The sequence below is a fragment of the Emydura macquarii genome, unplaced genomic scaffold (genome assembly GCF_026122565.2).
Source record: "Emydura macquarii macquarii isolate MOO-44397 ecotype Brisbane River unplaced genomic scaffold, CSIRO-AGI_Emac_v2 contig_3517, whole genome shotgun sequence".
Classification (NCBI taxonomy): domain Eukaryota; kingdom Metazoa; phylum Chordata; order Testudines; family Chelidae; genus Emydura; species Emydura macquarii.
Window position 1 is genome coordinate 10475711 of NW_027133654.1, and position 19890 is coordinate 10495600.

General features: G+C 39.0%; 1 protein-coding gene across 1 annotated transcript in view; it reads right to left on the bottom strand.

Moving 5' to 3' along the window:
• Positions 1–2365: 2365 nt before the first annotated feature.
• KIF25 (kinesin family member 25) overlaps positions 2366–19890 on the bottom strand; it is a 49457-nt gene continuing 31932 nt past the window's right edge. The window contains exons 9-15 of the mRNA XM_067535806.1: positions 19011–19085; positions 14093–14242; positions 12359–12535; positions 7967–8121; positions 7315–7512; positions 4840–4995; positions 2366–3360 (exon numbers count right to left, since the gene is read on the bottom strand). Coding sequence (XP_067391907.1) covers positions 3203–3360; positions 4840–4995; positions 7315–7512; positions 7967–8121; positions 12359–12535; positions 14093–14242; positions 19011–19085 — 1069 coding nt within the window. The 3' untranslated portion in view covers positions 2366–3202. The remainder of the gene's footprint in view (positions 3361–4839; positions 4996–7314; positions 7513–7966; positions 8122–12358; positions 12536–14092; positions 14243–19010; positions 19086–19890) is intronic.

Genomic DNA, 19890 nt, shown 5'->3' on the forward strand with positions numbered 1-19890 from the left:
CTTATCTCATGGGGTGGGCATTTAGTTTTGGGCAGCCCTATACCTGCCTGACCCCAGTACTACCTAATAATACCGGGGATTAGGCTGAACTAACTACAGTGTTCAGGGTGTGAAATTTTTCACAGTCCTGAGCGACAAAGCTAGATCACCCTCAAGTTTAGGTGTAGACCAAGTCCTGGACTATGCTGGCACAGCTATGTCACCATAGCCATGCTGGCATAACCTCAGAGTGTAGATGCAGTTTATGCCAACAGAACATTTTTTTTTCTTTTGATGTACGAACACCACCTCTCTGAGTGATGATCGCAACATCAATGGATGTGATACAGCTCTATCTACACCGGGAATAGATCAGAATATCAGCAAAACATAGCTGTGTTGACCTTTTTAGTACAGACCAGATGTAATATGTTCCACGTGCAACAAGAATATCTTCAGTATACAAATATTAATGGCCTGTAGCCAGCCTGGGAGAGGGCACAAACAGACCTAGCTGCAATAGTCACACCCAAACACTAGTGACCCAACAGCATAACTGAACAGCAAAAGCCAGAGCAGGGAGGCTAGAGCGTTTTAATCAGAGAGAGAGAGTGAAGCAGCAATGCTAGAAAGAGCGCACAAAAGGAACAGCTGAACTCTAAGTTGTGTATGTATTTTGGCTCAATTAAGGGTTTTACCCTATTTTAGGAGGCTTTTACCCAGACTGTACATTGGTTATGACTTTATAATTCTTACCCTTCATTTGTTTGCATTTTTCATAATAAACCCACTTTTTCTAAGACACATTAGCACTTAGGTTTTTATTAATGCAACCCCGACAGAACCTAGTTCCAGCAAGGTACTTTTACAGCTCAGTTACTGTATTATCTGAGCATCCCAGAAACACTACCAAACTTATTCTCTCCATACTCTTGTAAGGTCCCATAGAACGGGTCCCAGAACACAGTTACAACACAATTTGATCTGGCCTGGACTGGCACAACTAAACCATGTTACAATATAGTTAGGACACAACCATGTTATTACTCCTCTGAGTCCCATACCCAGTTCATTAGCCACACATCCATCTATCATCCCTATGGTAACTGGGTGCCCTACCACGATGGTAATTTTAGACTAGACAAGGCGTTAAGGCCAGAAAAGAGGAATAAAAAGGAAAGCAGCTACCAGGAGACTGTAAATACTTACAAATTAAAGTAGGCCACCTCTTTTAACTTACACCTGTTCCTAGTCCTCAGCATTCAGTTTCCACCAATTTAGATCCCCCTGTGTTTCCTTAAGAGGATGTGAGGGAGTCTTACAGCATAACGGAGTCTAATTTACATTGCTGTGTTAAAGCCATGTCAGTTCATGCTACAATTTAGAAACAGGCTATCTCCCCCACTCTCACCCTGCTGTAAAAATAAAGGGACATCAAATACAACACTGAGATTGAGGAATCAAATCCTTATAAGCAGGAAATTCCAAAACTGAAGGTTTCTAGAGTAATGTTAACTTTGCTGCACTGCATATCCTGTACATATTATGATATAGATCAAACAGAGTAATACACTAAGGTAACAAGGAAAACAGGAATAGAAAATGCTGCATATGTGCAATCTGGCAGTTAATGATAATGTAGAAACTTAACTGTTGGATTTGCTGACATGACTTATTTCTCAATCTTAACAATACATTACTGCTAGTTTTTGTATCATGTAGATTTTGTAAATAAATACCTACCTTTGAAGAACAGCTGCGGCAAGGACATAATAATTTATGAAAAATAAAAGTTTGGGGGTAAAATTTTCAAAAATGCCTTAAGGCCAGGTGTTCCAAGGTATTGAGGTAGCTAAAGATGCAGATAGGTGCCTAGTGAGATTTCAAAAGCATAACCCAGATCCCAAATGGTGTTATATTATGCATTTCATTTTATACGCAAACATTACTCAGGCCAACCCTTTCTCCTCTCAGATTATTTTAGCAACCTTTGGACTTCATTATGTCCTCTGTCTTGTTCACATGAAAATAGATTCCCACCCAGAAAATGATTAGCTCTTTCTTGTGTTACAGCTAAAATCAGGTAAAGCCAATCCAGGAATTTCAACCTGGCCACATTATTAGGAAAATGAGTTTTCAGACATCACACAATTACAGTGCTAGTATGCTGAGGGGTCAGACACAATACCAGAGCACCACGTGCAATGTAGCAGCTGATACACATTCAAGGATGAAATTCCAATAGTAGTATGCTATATAATCTCTGGATAAATATTTATGCTTGGGAGAGGTTAAGAGACTCGGATCACTATTAATTTAAGTCTTTCGGATAGGCAAATGCAATTTAAGCCTTGTCACAGTGACCCACCAATGACCTCTATCTCAGTCTAGAGGCAGTACACTAGAGGCAAAAAGTCAGAGTGAATCATGGGTCTCTGCTGAGCATTCAAACAACACATAACACATTAAATGTTATTAAAACCCAACTACATACCTCAGAATCTCTTTTGATCTTTAATGTTATTTGAAATTGCTTAGGACTCCTCCCCCAATGTCATTTCATTCCCAAACCTCAACCCACTATCATACACATTCAGCACAGGAAAGATGGCAAAAGGAGCTAGAAGAAGCCTGGCCTAGTAGTTAAAGCACGGTACTATAAATTAGGTTGATTGGGTCCTATTTTTTCTTGAGGGAATAGGAATGGGTTAGGAATAACCCAATGCTAAAGAGAGGAGTGCAATTCATCAAGATGACAGGTGCTTGATTTTAACCCACACATCAAAGCAAATATTCCCACCAAGTTTGAGGTATTGAAATGAAACAGAGTAATTAAAGACTTGTGTTTTCTATTGAACTAATAGGACAGAGATTCAGCCCTTCTAGTGCAAACTGTCCAGGATCAGTGCACTGTTGATTTAGTTTTACTTATTTGCCAGTTCTAAACATTTGCTCTAAAACTGTGTCTTGACGTTGCTCCCATAAAAGGCATAATATATTTCTATGCCATGCCATCCATCATGCTTGGTAGCTTTTGTCAATACCTGTTCTTATCCTTGGCACAAGATCATTATCAGCAGGTTTATGGCTTTGCTAATGACATATTGAGGAGTGTTTATTTTAACTGGCAGTTTACATCTTAAAGCATGGCTTTATGACAGCAAGATACATTTCAGTCTGAGGAACTCATTAATAATACTTTAATCCACAGGAGCCTTAGGTTTTATTTTGATTTGCTTGACATTGGCACGTTTCTTTTCTTGACTTGTCCTCTCTGAACTTGCCGAGCGCGAGTTCCAAATGCCAAGGATTGCAATAATTCCGCTAAGTACTTCTGGCAGGGGGAGATACACAGCATCACCAACAACTTAGCATCGCCCCCTAAAAACAGTAAACACACACACATATGCACACATTTATTTTTCAGTAAGTTTTTAAATACTGACATGCTGAACTTCACAGAAGCCAGAGTAGGCTGCTGTCAGTTCTATGAATCAGAGCACTATATAAACAGAGCTGTTGAAAGCATATGGGGCCATTACAGGAGAGCCACGTAGGAGCTAGTTGTTCATTTACTGTAATTTTTCACAATTTGTGACAGAGAACTTTTAGCCCCTTTCACTAACAAGTCTACATATACATTTTGGATATGAATGCTTTGTTATATTTGTAAAATCAGCGTATCTAAAAGCAGAAGAGATCACTTGCACTAAGTACTAAAAAAAGGAAGCTTTAACTATCAAGGGTTCATGGTGGAAGCTTAAGGACATTCCCAAAATCATGCCTGGGAATAACTGACATGACTCGTGGTGCCATAGGATGGAAACTGTCACTCAGAGTTTAGGTAACAAGTACAACGTCCTACAACATGTCAGTACTAGAACCTGCATTAAAACCCAAATCTCCTGCCTCACAGGCCCATACAAATCTCTTCACCACTCATTGTCTTACTTTCCAGAATTTGAAAATAGGCAAATTTTATCCCTCCCTCTCTCTCTCTCTCTCTCAAAAAAAAAAAAAGTTATTACAGATATTTCGCTAAGCTTCAATATTTTGCCTTTCACGGTGTGTACTCATTTCCCAAGATTCTAATGTAGGAAGAGGTGAAATTAGAATTCTGTGTCAAAAAAAGACAATATCCTCTTGGAAAATCTGTGCTCATTTTATGGCCACCATACCTGAGATTGAACTGGGCAGCTCAAGAGCTAAAAGCAGAAGCTGCTAAAGCTTGAGCTGAATCTCTCTAGCTAGGGGCTGTAAGAGAATCATACACTCTGTGGATAGGACACAGCACTCACCAGCGGGTTACACTGATTTTTTGCTAACACTATCGTACACTTGGATGAAATGTTAGCAGAGAGCAGCCCATCCAAATACCAAAAGGAGTTGCAGCACCTAAGTGAATGCTGGAATGTCTCCATTTATTATTTTGGTACTGTGCATTCTGAGCAGCAAGAACAGCCATGACCTCTGCAAATTTCTGAGACACATTGGAAAAGTTAAGCTTACCTTTTACAACTCACTTGATATTAAACCTTAAATTAATTAATTAAGCTTCACAACATCTTATGAGGGAGGTCATTGTTGTTGTACCAATTTACCATCAAGAAAACCAAGACTCAGGAAAGTTAAATGATTTAAGCAAATCAGTGAGAGAGAGAGTCCAGAATAGAACCCCCGTGCCCTGCTATAGCCTCCCACACAACCTTTGTTCTACCACGGTACACAGCATCAATGGGAAAAGATCAACTCACAAAAATCCAACAAAAATAGATTCTTTTCCTAATAAAATGTGAAGAAGGGTGTGGAAGAAGAAATTTAACTCAATTTTGTTACATAAAAAGCAAAAGAAATAATCACCTATGGAGTCCTGGAGTAGGTGGGTAAGTTTGCTGTTTCTATACGGAATGTGAGAGCGCTGCTCTGCTATTGCTCCAAGTACATCTGACAGAGCAGATAAGCTACGATTAATGAATGAGGTCTCTCTCAGGGCTACTCCTGTCACTCCAGACATACCTAATGCAGTATAAACAAACAACAATCAAAATAAGCAAAGCTTCTATGTCATCTCCAGGCATCTGCTAGCTCAATGCACAAAAGCTCTATGCGTGGTATACCACTTGGACCTGAAGTGTACCTCTTTGTTTTAATAACACATTTAAAGACAAGTAATAAACATGATTTACTCTATCCCTTAGGTACTTATATGGCCCCATTGCTGTCATTTCTGAGCACCTCATAATCTTTGCTATATTTAACTAAAGTGTCTTTTGCAAAAAATATCCAATATCCATTTTCACATATATACATATTAAGAAGTCAGAATAATATATATGCATATTTTTTTCCGGACTTCACTCCCTCACATGAATTGTGAAAATACAACTGAAAGCCATTCCTCCTGTTATGAATACCACATATTCCAAGTACTGGAAAAAAAATTACTTCTGATACCAGTGACAGAATTGTTATTAAGTCATGTCAATATAAATCTGACAAGTACATTAATATATGAAGAAGTTACTAAGTTGTAACCACACATGATTTGTTAGTGAGAATATTGCCTTATATTTATAAAGTACCTTTTGCCTGGAAAAATTCAAAAACATTTTACTAATTTAAAAACTGATATACAAACCACACATAGGAATCACATCACCCACCACTGAAAGGTAGCCACCTGTGAGGTGAAATCCAGCAGCTGTTTAATAAGGCACAATAGCACTGCATTGTTCAATAAGACATAGCAATACTTCTATTCTTATGAAAAGTGCTACAGAATCTTTAATAATCATGTGTGGTCTGGGACCTTGGTTTTATTTCCCATCTATACTTCTCCAGTTGTACAATAGCTCCTGTGTCCATTCATGTCAGTACTGATTCAGTGCTAATTCAGAGAGAATCCTGAAAGACAATTCAGCAGGACAGTACCCCTTAAGCCATGGGGCACTAGTTCACAGTGACCCAGAAGGAAAAGTGCCATCTCTGATCATATCCTGCAGTAAGTAGCTGTCCATTGGATGTTTCTCATGGGAGAACTGAACTGCCATTAAACTGATGGGATCACAGCTCAAGATTATAGCAGCAAGCACAAAGACTGCATATTGGACTTGAAGGTAGCTATTAATGTGAGGTATGCTTATGTATACTAGTTTCTAAAAAGGTACAAGTATTTTCCGTATGATCTTCAGTAGTAGTTTTGCAGAAGGGGCTAGGGTCGTTTTATCTCTAGCCCAGTGTAAAAGGTGGCACGTAGCTGCACTGCCCCAGTAGCAACCCAGGAAAGGTTGCCTCTAAAGCCTGGTCTGCACACAAAGTTGCACCAGTTTAACAAAATCAATGGAACATCACAGCTCAGTTAAACCTGTGTAATATTCTGTGTAGACAAGTCCTAGGAGGGACCATTCATTCCCTACGCCTCCCTTGCTTTTCAGTGCTGATGTACATCACTTTACATCTGTTGAGGATCTGGCTTGTTGAGAACACAGAGTAGCAAATGCTTCCCTTGGTCGAACTGAAGGAACAGATACACACAGTACTGACAACTACATGTTCACCAAAAGGTTTCTAACGCCCCCAACAAATTAAAAAAATAATGTATTCTGTTATGTTTTTTATAGAACAAAAGTTAACAGTGACTAGCAGAAAGAACTCTTGGCAGTAACGTAAAGGGTTCTTTCACAACACAGGTTCAGTTTTCAAAACATTATTTCTGGAATGGTACATTTAGCTGCGTGGCTTTTCTTGGTAAGAAAGCTTGTCCTTTAGGAAATAATCAAGTTTTTGAAATTATTGTGTGCATGGAGGAGGAAGAAAGTGCTTTGAAGTAGCAATGAAAACAGTATTATCTTTTCAATACACCAACTTCCTTCCAGATATTTTCCATAAGCAGGCAGAAAAACCCACACACAGCGGTCTGCTTGTGACAAATATTTAGTATATTTAAATAATTTATGCACTTTGATCATTTTTATACAAAAATAAGAACATGCTAATTTTTATACATTTTTACTGTAAAAATACAATTATTAAAAACAGTATGAACAAATTGTGCATGTACACCCTGAGTGTCACCATGGGGCCTGACTGTCCACTGAGTTACTTCAGCTTTATGTCACCTGAACTCAATGAAGCTATACCACTGTAAAACTGGAGTAACGAAGTGGTGAATCAGGCCCAATTACTTCATTTAAGTTTGGATGCATGTGTCTCAATCACCATTTATGAAGAAGCACATATATTCAGTTAAAAAGCTAAATGCAGTTACTATCTCCAGGGATGGAAAGCTCTATGCTCTCAATTCAAAATAGCCTTGTCATAAAAAGGTCTGCTTACCAACACATTCACTGCCCGCCAAATCCACCAACTGTAGTTTAGTTTTGATGTACTTCAGTTTCTCAATACATTCAAATTGTGCTGGCGAAGAGGCTCTGGAAGGAAAGATGAGTTTATCATCTTTCATTTGTTGTGGAAAGGTGCAGAAAAGCTCTTTACTTAGCCTTTGACTGGACTGTTCATCTGCCCATGGAGGAGCTAGATTATGGAAACAAACAAATGAGGAAAGTTTATTTTTAACATCACAAAGTGGGAAGCAAAAAAATGCAACGGTGATGGATTAACCCAGTACCTTCTGTTTTAGCTCGTTTTGTGGGCTGGAATTAATGACCTAAGCAGGTTGGATTACTCAGATGCACCACAGACTGTTTCACACTGCAAGCCCATAAGTACTAATAGCAGTGTATGAAAATCATTACACACTGTTAGAAGTGTTGAGAAAACATCTCAAACACAGCAACATTCAGCAATCATATTGAAGAGCTGTTTAGAAAAGCAGTTAAAAAGGTTAAATAGAAAAGAACAGGGGGATTAGAGATTGTAGCAGGAGACAGTCAGAAGAGAGAAAAGAACAAGAAGAAAATCCCTCAACCCAAATCCTGCGTTTCTGAGACAAATGGCTCTAGCTATAGCTTAGCACTATCCTACTTACCAAAGCTGTCTGCACAGCCAGCCTTTGTGGTTATGGTCAATGTCACTACCAGATGAGAGCGAGAGGAATGAGCATGCACCAGTGTTGGATGTCTGACCCTTAGCTGTAGACCTTTATCAACCAGCTGTAAGAATTCAACAGCATTTTCAACAGTCCTGGCAAAACAGAAAAGTGTAAGTTGATAGTAAAAGTGACAAATGGCACTTTTGGCAACTTGAACACGAATCTGATAATTTCCCCTTGTGCCCTCCCACTGTTCCCAATCCTGTCTCCAAAATGCTCCCTTTGTCCCCTTTGCTAACTCTTATCTCCACCAGTTGCTGCCCTGCAGAATCTTTCAACTGGCGTATGTACCATTTCAGACCAAGATGAATCTGTGCCTCATACTGAATATGCTGGCACAACGCACCTGTGGAATGCGTTGCCAGGGGATGATGTGAAGACCAAAAGTATAACTGGGTTCAAAAAAAGAATTAGGTAGTTCATGGAGGATAGGTCTATCAATGGCTACTAGCCAAGATGGTCAGGGACGCAACCTCATGCTCTGTCCCCCCGTAAGTCTCTGGATGACAGGGAATGGATCATTAAAAAAATTGCTCAGTTCTGTTCATTCCTTCTGAAGTATCTGGCACCAGCCACTGTCAGAAGACAGGATAGTGGGCTAGATGGACCATTTAGCTGGCCCAGTATGGCTGTTCTTATGTTCTTAAGTAACCTGGACACCTTGTATTTAAAATATATGGCCCCCCTCAACATAGTACTTGAGCACCTCACAATCTTTAATGTATGTGTCCTCACAACATCCCTGTGAGGTAAGGAGATATTATCCCTATTTTACAGATGGGAAATTGAGGCAGAGAGAGGCTAAATGACTTGCCCACAGTAACACAGGAAGCCTGGGGCACAGTAGAGAATTGCACCAGGTCTCTTTAGTCCTAGACTACTGCCCTAACCACTGGAAAAAGTTCAGTTGTGTTGTTCACTTAACATGGCTCCTAGCTCAGGTGTCCTCTTAACCGAAGTAAAAAGTCTATGGGTCACTAAAATTGACACGAAGAATGGAGGCATGGATTTGAAAAACCTCAGGGAAAGAATTCATCAGAGTGGAGCCCACAAATGAGTTTTCATGTGGGACATCTATTAACTGATGGTAGGTTTGCCAACTTGATTGATATCTGGAACCTGAAAATAAGGTAGAAAAAAGTTTTTCCCTAAGAGGAGTCCAACAAACTACTAAATGAACTATATCATACTGTAGATATTACACTTGCACGTGGAGAGATTTTCAGGGACCTGCCTCCAGACAGAGAGGCCATGCTGTGGTTAGGCTGAAAATTTGGGCCTGGATATTCTCTAATGCCAACTTACACATACAAGAAGGAAGAACATGAGGTTTGCCTGATTCAGTGGGATGTACATGTTAACAGGAAAACTACCACTGTATTCTATTTAATGTATACAGAAGCCAATGAGACCCGGTGGGCCAATACATTTTAGATTAAATGTTATCACAAATGAGGATGTGTTTTTATTGAAAATGCCACCTGTTTACATTAGACTCCAGACAGCAGGGGGTAGCCTTCCTCAATGGTTTCCTTACATTGTTCGGGTTTGTTTTTCATTGTTAATCTTTTTTTTTTTGCATAATTATTAATGCAAATATGTTTATGAATTCTGTTTATGTTCTTTTCTGTTATATTCTTTTTTGTTGCTTTTATTGTAATCAAATATAAATACTGAATACTTATTGATTGATATAGATAAACATTTTCAGAAGGTGCTTATCCAAACCTCTAAGCATCTTTGCCATATATTAAAAATTAAGGAAATAGACAAAGCAGACACCCAAAGACTTAGAAGAACAAAGAAAAGCCATTCCAGCCAGTTTCTAACCCTCATTGCACAAATTCAAGTCTGCAGCACACCTTCCCCTCCCCAAAAGCCTGGGAAAAGCGATGTGTCCACAACTAGCCAGGCAGAACTCCCTTGATCAAAAGTAGGTATAATGGCTATTTTTCAAGCATTAATTAAAGCCAGATTTTTGAGTCACTGGGATCCCACACTCAGTCAGATGGTGCCTGGATGGTGCAGTGAATCAGAGGCAGAGCAGTGGGCAATGGCACAGGGCACAACTGATAGCCTGCTGTGCTGGTAGAGTTGTATGGGCTGCCTCACCTGGGAGGAAGAAGACCAAGAACTCAGAAGTGAGAAAGAGCCCATAAAGTGCTGGACTGAGAGCAAGAGTGTTTCCAGGGTGCTCCTAAAGGTACAGGTGAATCTGAGCCTTAGTCCACTCTCTGCCTCTTTTCAGGAGCATAGAGTGCAGCTGAGGATGCACTAATTTGGGTGGAAATCAGATTTAACCCAAAGATTTTTGTATTCAGTAATTTGACATTTAATTTTATTATAATGAACCCTAAAAGTAGTGTGTGTAGCTGTAAATAAATAAAAAGAAAAATAAGCATTTCTAGAATACTACAGTGACTGTAATTCCACAGAGAGTGTACAGTTACAAATCCTAGATTCTGGAAAAAGCAATTTTACAGTTTCCATGTGGGTTTCAATTTTGTATGGACAGTTCAATGGACAGAAAACATGTCAGTAAATACAAATAGCCACAGAGAAAGAATTATATCTATTCAACCCTCCAGAACATTGGCTGTATTTTTATCAAGGTTTTCTGGCAATAATATAAAACCACACAAAGAAACCTCAAGTAGGTTGCTTATGTTACTAAAACCCACAAGATAAAAATATTGACGTCAATAATTTCCACTGGGAGTGCAGTTTGTTTTAATCCATGAAAGAAAAAGATACTTCTTACTCTGACTCCAGTTCCTACTGAAGCAGCATAGAACAGCCTTTGACAAGCATTATGTTTAGGGAAGTGTGGAAACAAAAATGTTTCCACCAGCAACAGAACATTTTATGGTTTTGTGCTGAATATTTCAGTATGGACAGTTTTCAGAGAAGAAAATTAGTCTTTACCCTCACGAGCCTCTTCTTGTCCTCAAAGACACCTACAGCATGATTTGTCCAAAGAACTTTTTGAGTAGCCTTGCACCCTCTGTGTGTCAAACCGGGTCTTTTGGGAATCCTCTTAACATTTTGTTGGGCTAGGAATGAAATGCCCAACACCTTCCTTCTATCTGCTAACATCATCCCACAGGTGCCACCACTGCTGCCTGTCACCTCAAACTCTCCCCAATTTTTAATTGTGCTGTTTTACCAGCAGTATGTGCAATATATTTGTTCAAGACAGAAACCGGTCTTCACTTGTTAGAATATGATTTTTAACGTCTACATTGTGTAGCTAGAAGACTTATGGAAAAAAAGGGAAATAATATGCATTGGCTGTGTATACTGGATATGTATATATAGTGAGCTTGATTCTCATTTACACCACTCCAGTAGCGCAGCTGCAGATGATGCCCACTCTAAGCCTCATTACACTGCCAGAGCAGGTATAAAGGAGAATCAAACCCAATGTTATAGAAAAAAATGTATCTAAAAATATAAAGAACAGAAACCAGAAAGGATGGCTTAGCAACCTACACGTTTGGTTTAAAAGACCTAGCCTCTTTGGGACCACAGGTTCAAAATCCAACAGCGTCAACACCCCCTTCATCCTTCTAAATGAGATAAGCAGAGTGCTATGATGTCTACTATGGATCGGTATTTTGGGGGAGCACTTATAAAATGAAATCCTCTCTCTTTCTGTGTGGATATTAAGGACTTATGACATTTTTCTTAAGAGTAGGGTTTGCTCTGGCGTATTTGAGCATAATTTCCTTCATTGCCGTTATGGAAAAGTCTCACAGACTTTAACAGGAATTAAACCAACACATTCTATAGAAGTTACTCCAAAATCCCATAAAATCTAATACAAAGTGCTATCCTTTCTCATAAAATTCTATAGAATGATTTAAAAAAAAAAATCTACAAAAAGTTTATCATTTTCTAGTCAGTTCTATAGGGCTTTTTCACAGCATTCCCATTTTTTGCAATGTGCTAAGAACTGCTTTGCCATCCCTGCCCTACAGCTGACTGCATTTCAGGGCTGCTGTATATAGGGGACATACAGTTGTTATAACGCATCTTGGGAGGGAAGGTGGTATATAAATATAAAACAATATTAACTGTGTTATTATTATTACTGCAGAATATTCAGATTGAGACTGGAAGTCAAATCTGATTAACTGAATTCTTACTGAAATATTAATAGTAAATGGAATTATCTAGTGCTTTTTATGTGCTAAGGAAAAGAATGTATGCTTAGAAAAACTCAACAGTGCCAACAATTATGTCCTTGTACCTTGTAGTTGAACATATTGTAATAACACTGTATCATAATCTCACAATAATGGTTTACTTATTGTGCTGTGTACTCACTCATAGGTAAGCAACGGAACATCGCTCTTGCCTTCCTTGGTTGTGACAATGTCACGTTTAACGCCGAATACTGTTCCACAGCTGTCTTTGGCCAGAAGATCAAAAATTTCATTATTATACACTTCTACAACAGAAACTTCAACCCAATTACTTCCTGGTGGCTTTTCTGAAATAAGCCTGAAAAAATGACAGAAAAGAAAATGAAACAAAAGCTAAAAAGGCTGAAATCAAATCCTAAGTAAACCATCCTTAAGAAACAGTCTCATCTCAGCAATGATTATAATCTGATGAAAGCACTCATCAAACAACCACCATCATGAGAGTCTGTCGCCTTCAACGTTAATGTAAAGGTTGAAGAACAAGAATCTAGACGCTTAAATTATACAGTAAGTATGTCACAGGGAGAAAATAACTTTGTTTTGACTGCATTTAAACCCTATACCAGGGGTGGCCAAACTAACTGATTCTCCAAGTCACATACAACAATCTTCAGAAGTTCAAGAGCTGGGGTGTGCCTGCTGGGCCTCAGAGCTTCAGCCCTGCAGCAGAGTGGTGAGAGCTTCTGCCTCCTATGGCACACCTGGCAGGTGTTCAGACTCACACCTGCTGAAGCCCCGAGCCTCGGCAGGCGTCTCCTATAGCCCCACCACTCCACCGCAGGGCAGAAGCCCTGACCTCCCCAGCCCAGTCTGGTAGGAGGAGAATGGGTGTGTGTGTGTATGGGGCTCTGTAAGCCGCACTTTAACTGTAAATGAGCCGCATGTGGCTTGCTATCTGCAGTTTGGCCATCCCTGCCCTATACTATCTATCTGTTTCTGTGGGCCTGATTCTGATGTCTTGTTACCACTGTGCCCTGAATAACTCCTGGGATATATCAAAGGATTTAAAACTCTCCAATTCCTAAGACCGAAAGAGCAGTATCTGTGTGTGAAGTGTAGGATGTGAAGGCCCACTGTTGCTGAGAGGATGAAGAAAACTGCACAAGACACTGGGGCTAAAATAAACCCAGGGAATTTATACATTAAGCCCTTGTCTATACATGAACATTTTCCAAGTTAAACACTCATTTCAATATAAAAGTGGCTTTTTTTTGGTTTAGCTTAAACCCTTCCCAAGCGACATAAGCTAAACCGAAAAAAAGCACTCTTGAATCAGAATACGAATGTCAACACAGGGAATTATACCAGTATAACTATATTGGGTTAAATTAACACCTTATGTTATAACCTTATGTTATACCAAAGAAAGCTATCCCATATAGATAAGGCCTAATAGCAAATAAATATCCATGACCAAATGTTTTTCCAAATTCCAGAAAAACCACTCTCCTCCCTTATTTTAAGGACTCTAATAAGCAAACCACTGAGTTACTCTTGTAAAATGTTAGAGGGGGTTTAAGAAAGAGTGTAGAATGAACATTTAGATTTAAATTTAACTATGGAGTTGCTACCAAAGCTGCTACAATTAAATGTTAATCATCTTCAAAAGTTAAATCTGAATAGCAAGAATATCATACTAAAGAAGAGCTCTGTGTAAGCTCAAAAGCTTGTCTCTTTAACAAATAAAAGCTGATCCAATAAAAGATATTACCTTACCCATCTTGTCTCTCTAATATTTTGGGACAAACACAGCTACAACAATACTGAAACAATGTGCATTTTTTTCCTTTTGCATACAAGGGTAATGCAAAAACGGGCACTCAAACTTTATTCTCATTCCTATGGTCAGCAATACCGGAACACTTCTTCTGCAGCTCTAGGAATAATTCCTAGCTCTGGTTCATCTTCTATTGAGAGCGTGACATCATCCTCAGACTGTGGTCCCAACATTGTGTATGTCTTCCCACTCCCTGTTTGTCCGTAAGCCATAATACACACATTGTACCTGAAAATCAAAAGGACCTTATTTTATTATGCCAGTGGCTTCTTTTTCAACAAATTAATTTGGTATTTGAATGGTTAAACCAAAGAGTATTTGGAAAAATGTATCACTATTTTAAAATATTAAATTTTAAATACAAATATAATAAAATAATTATTAATAAACCATACTTCCAGAGGGCCTTTTTGGAGATCTCAAAACCCTTTGCTAACCTAAATTAAGTAATCCTCACAACATCCCTGAGATGCATTTAAAAAAAAAAAAAAAACAGGTGGGAAACCTAAGCCACAAAATTAAGAACTGGTATACATACAAATTTACAACAAAATACCAAAAGGGGTAAATTAATACCAAATGAGTTATTTCAATGCAAGTCTGTCTGGGGACCCTTACTTTAGAATAAAAGTGGCTAAAGTTGATTTAGTTAAAGTAGTCCATTTGTTACATACATTGCCTAACGTCACTTTTGTTTCAAAACAAGAGTGGCCACATACAGATTTGGACTGAAATAACTAAACTGGTTTTAATTCACACCTTTTGTATTTCAATGCAAGTTTATGTGTAGATCAGCCTTAAGTGATTAGGCCATAGAATCATAGAAATGTAGGACTAAAAGGGGCCTCAACTGGTCATCTAGTCCAGTCCCCTGCACTCGAGGCAGGACTAAGTAATAACTAGGTAATAATTTAGCATTACCATGTTAACACAGCAAATAAGTGGAAGAGCCAGGAATGGAAAGCCAGGGGTCCGAACTCCTAATGCTTCACTCCAGCCCACAGATAAAAGATAAAGCGCGTGCTACCCCACCACCTTGCACAATGTGTAGTCATTTATACCTATACAAGGTGAGTGCAAAGTGGCAGTTAACATGTTTGTACATTTAGTTTCATTAGTAGTAAAAACTAGGGCCTTTTCTCACTGCTAATAAAGGTACGTTTTTCCTCAGAGTAACTACCATTCATGAGCTATCCAGAGGTAAAAACACAACAGAAATAAGGTACTTTAGTTTTACCATGAGGTAAATTGGGCAAGGTCAGCACAAAACCCAGCCTGTGGTTGATGTTACCTAATTTACCTCACGGTAAAACAAAGTGCCTTGTCTCCACTGTGCTTTTGCCTCTGGATAATTCACACGCATTAGTTGCCCAGAGGTAAAAACAGTGAAGACAATATTGAGGTCTGACAGGCAAAGTGTAAGGACATTTGCAGTCCCACTACCTAGATGATACCCAATTTGTGGCGAGGATTTAAAAAGTTAGCTCTGTTAATCTGGCATCTTTGTCCTGTATTAAAAATGCTAGTTCAGGCATGTGCAGGCAAGAGAAAAGATGTGCTTTGCTGAGCTACACTGACTCAGCTGTTATTTTTAAAATGTGTTTATCTTTTCCGATCACAAAATTTGACATACCGACACTGTTGAGAGTTATGTTCTCAGGTTAAAAAGTAATCTTCCTGCACCTAAGGAAGTTTTTTAGATGAGGATGGGGAGGAGGAACACGGATAGCAGTGCAGCAGTCATAGGGAGAGGGCAGATTCTCAGCAGCAGTAAACTGTCTTAGATCCAAGTCAATGGAGATATGACAATTTACTCCTGCTAAGGATCTGCCCCAGATGGGGAGCAAGTCTGCAAGATTGGAAGACTATAATATCTAGAAATCTGGATTTAGACTTGATGGGCTAAAGGATTCAGACTACAACTGAAAACAAGGTGAAGAACATATAAAAAATGGAAGAATTGGAAACTCAGGCTGCAAATCCTGAGGATGGGATTTCAAAAACATTTGATGTTGACCTAGCTCTGCTGTCTCTGAAATCAATGGCAAAACTCCCACTAATTTCAACACTTTTGAGGCAGGCCAATCCATTTTTGAAAATTCCACCCTTAAAGTACACTGTCTGATCAAGATATAGGTTCTACAGTTCTACAGACTTGGTGTCTTAAAAATAAAACGGACATGCTTGGAAACAAAATGAGAGTCATTAGTTTGTAGTTAGCTGGGTTTCCCCAGAAAAGAGAGGCTGGACGTCTGAAAAGTTTTGTTTGTTTGGTTTGGTTTTTTGAAGTATGGATATATAAAAGTTGCTAATTCCACATATTCCTGTTACCTCAGCTTCCCTTTTCATTGTTAGCCATTTACTCTTTAAAAAAAAAAATCAGCATCATCCCTAATGCCAGAACAATTCTGATTACTTGTACAGATGATGGGATTAAATATAAAAGTTTGAAGGCATGTAGACTTGCATAACCTTGAGTATCAAGGATCCTGAGTTGAGGTATAATCCAATTATATGCCCTCTTTGCTAAAACCAAAAAAGAGCTTCACTGAGGGAAAAGAGAGTTAGGACTAGCCATGGTGGTATTAAATCCAGATTGGCTAGATTTAGAATAAATTGTTTGATGACTCAACAGAACGAGAGACAAGTGACAGAATTGACACAGACTGAGTTTTATCTACTTTGATTATTTTTGGTTACCCCAGTGTGGCTTTAAATACACTGATACCATTTTTATCCCAAATTTATTAATCTGTGAAAAATGCTGGTAAATCCTAATTTCTGTGCTTGAACTGTTTCCTCCACATTTGCTCACAGTTATATTGTTCTTAAAAAGACTTTACTATTAAACTTAATGGCACTCAGCATCTAAAAGCCCCCGAATGCTCACTATGATAGAGTTAGCACCGGGGAGGAGCAGGTTGCGGGGTGTGTGTGTGTGTGTGTGTGTGTGTGCGGGGAGTGGTGGTGGTGGTGGGGGGAAACACAATCAAGGAAATCAAAGTAAGAAAAATTTATTTTTTCTTAAAAAAATGAGCACAATTGACTCTTAAATCTTGTGAGAGAAGGTGATGTTATTTTAGTCCCATGCTGAGCTTGTACTGCTAACTCTAAACTTTGAAGTCTGCTCTGTGAGTGTGGCTGTTTTTTTCTTTTCTATTTTGTAGAAGGAAATGATCTTTTCTTCCTATATGCTTACACTGAAAAATAATACAATGTAATTTTAAAAATATGTTTCAACCCACCACCAACTCCCTTTTTTGTAAGTGGATGTTTGGGAGCTCAGATCAGAAGCAGCCAGAAGGGACAGATAGCTGCAAGGATCAAAATAATTATGTCTGCTTCACATTTATAATGGGAAGACTGTTTAGAAACATGACTGATACAGGCAGCCTTTCCTTTTTTGGTAGTCTGCTTCTGTTTAAATGGAGCATCCTGAAAAAAGAGACAGATCTTTCGTTTTCAATAAGAGAACATTTCCTAAATGAATATGAAAATTCTGGGTTTCAGAATGGAGATTTTAGACAGGAGCATACTAAGAGGTGATGCTTCTCTCAATATGCACACGTACCTATATTGGGATTAATGCAAAGTGCTGCACACATAGGTAGATAAGTAGGTAGGGACCTAGGGCACAATCCTGAACCGAGACAAGCTCATGCTCTGCAGCTGGAAGGGTGGGGAGAGACAACAGTAATTCTAAGCCACCTCTAGGTCTTCCTCTGATCCTGTGGTGTTCGAGGTGAAAGTTATGGCTGCTCTAAGTTGCAGTGGTTAGAACAGTGTCTTAAAGACCATTTGGATCAGAAGAACTCATCACGTTCAAGATCTGTCCCCTAAAGTATGTTCTCTTATCACCAGCTGGCCCTTCCATGCCCCGTGCCCTGTATGAGCACGTGAAATGCCCAAGACTCCCACACACTGGGGGAATAGTCCAGCAGCCACTTCAGGGGCAGGTCACTTTGAGCTGCTATGGCAGTTTAAGGGGAAAGGTACTTGTAGGCTTGTCTGTGGAATGCCAAGCTCAAGGGATAAGCATGTATTTCCTAATGGTTGTCACTATTAAAAAAAAAAGAGGTTCCATGGCCATGTGACTAGCCATATGACTCATGACATCATGGAGGCAATGTCAGGAAGGAGAATCTGAATTATGTGTACAAAGAACAACCACAGTTGAGTGGGATGGGGCAAGGAAGAGAAAGAAAAAGAGAGGAAAGGAAGTATTTCATAGATTTCTGTTTCAGTTCCACTGTTTACAATGACACTTAATTCAAGGTCCTTTTGCCAGAGCAGTGTAAATTAGCCTTAATTTACATGAAAGTCAGGCCCCCAAGGTTTTGCTGGCCAGAAGTAATTAAAAACGTGTATCAGTATTTGTCTCCGGTAATGTAGTTTCCAAACCTGTTTTTAACTTCAGGATTTCTATTTGATGCTGTCTCAACATCTATGACTGAGGATCATTAGTTCTTAAGATCCTAAATGCTATTGAAGAAAGGGAGGTCACACTCCCTATTATTTTTTTTTTAAATGCTTCTAAAATTTAGCATAGCATAAATTTTTATTATGAAGAAAAAACAAAAACAACAGAATCTCAAAGAACCAGTAATGATTTTTTTAAAATGTAAAAGAAAACAAATGTAGTTAAAAGAAATTGTATTTGTCTGAATTTTTTTTAACTTTGGTTATAAGTAGCCCCTACATTTACTAAAACTGAAAGAGACCAGAGAAAAATAACTTTACCTATTTATTTCAAATTTGCTCACTTTGATAACATTTTCTAAATAGTCACTTCCATGATTTCCCGTTTGAGTGGGTGAATACCCTATTACTATTACTGAATGACTGTCAAGAGTACAACATTGAAAATGTGATGGTAAACCCACAAAAACTGGCAGGAGGATTTGGGGAATAACCTTTTAAGTCATTTTTATAAAACTGACTGGATTTCAAGTTGGGAGTGTCCCTTTATATTGTTTCCTCCTACTTTTCAACTTACCCATCCAGCAGAGATGTAAGCAAAGGAGCCACATCTGCAAACACTGTGTTTTGAGACTCGACAGCGCTGTAAACTCTGAGGGGGGAAAAAGGAATGATTCACTGAAGAAAAATGATTAATGTATTTCCAGTGTAAGAACACAGACCAGAAAAAAATAAATCAGTTGCTGTGTGCCTCTAACCCACAACTCAAGTCTTACTGATGTGTTTCTACGACAAAAAACAATTACAGATTGGTTTTTAGAATAGTTATTTATCTTTGAGACAGACAGATCAGTAGAGGGAAACTACTCACTGCTGCTCTGAAACTGGCTTTCTGAATCAGGAAATGAAGAGGCAAGGAAGTAAAGCTGAGCTACTAGAGCTGCTACTTTGTTCAGGTAGCTGAGGCAGATAATTTGGAGAACACTTAGGGAACAGCCAAGTACTAGGTTCTGTGGAGAAGTCTGAGCTGCTTTTGGTATATACTGGAAGGGAGGCACACACTAAATAGCTCATAGCAGGGGAGAAGCCAAGATCCAAAAAAAGTAGTAGTTTGTTTGTTCAGGGCGGTCCAGTGGTTAGAACAGGGGACTGAAAATCAGCATTCCTAAATTCTACCCGTCTTTGGGAGGGGCTCTGGTCTTTATTACAATGCGATTTTTAATGGAAGCGGAATTCCTTGAGGTATGAATTCCTTGAACGCACAGAGCTGCTTCAGAGAGACAGGCAGATTGGGAACAGAGTACCTAAAAGGGATTTAAAAAACAATATAGGGTTGTGCCTCAGTCACTATCATTCTGCTAATTCCACCCAACCAGCAGGCCCCAGCATTCTCCTTGGACTGCTCCTGTCTCCCAGCTGTACTGACTCACTTTGTTTTCTCCCAATTGTCACTTGGC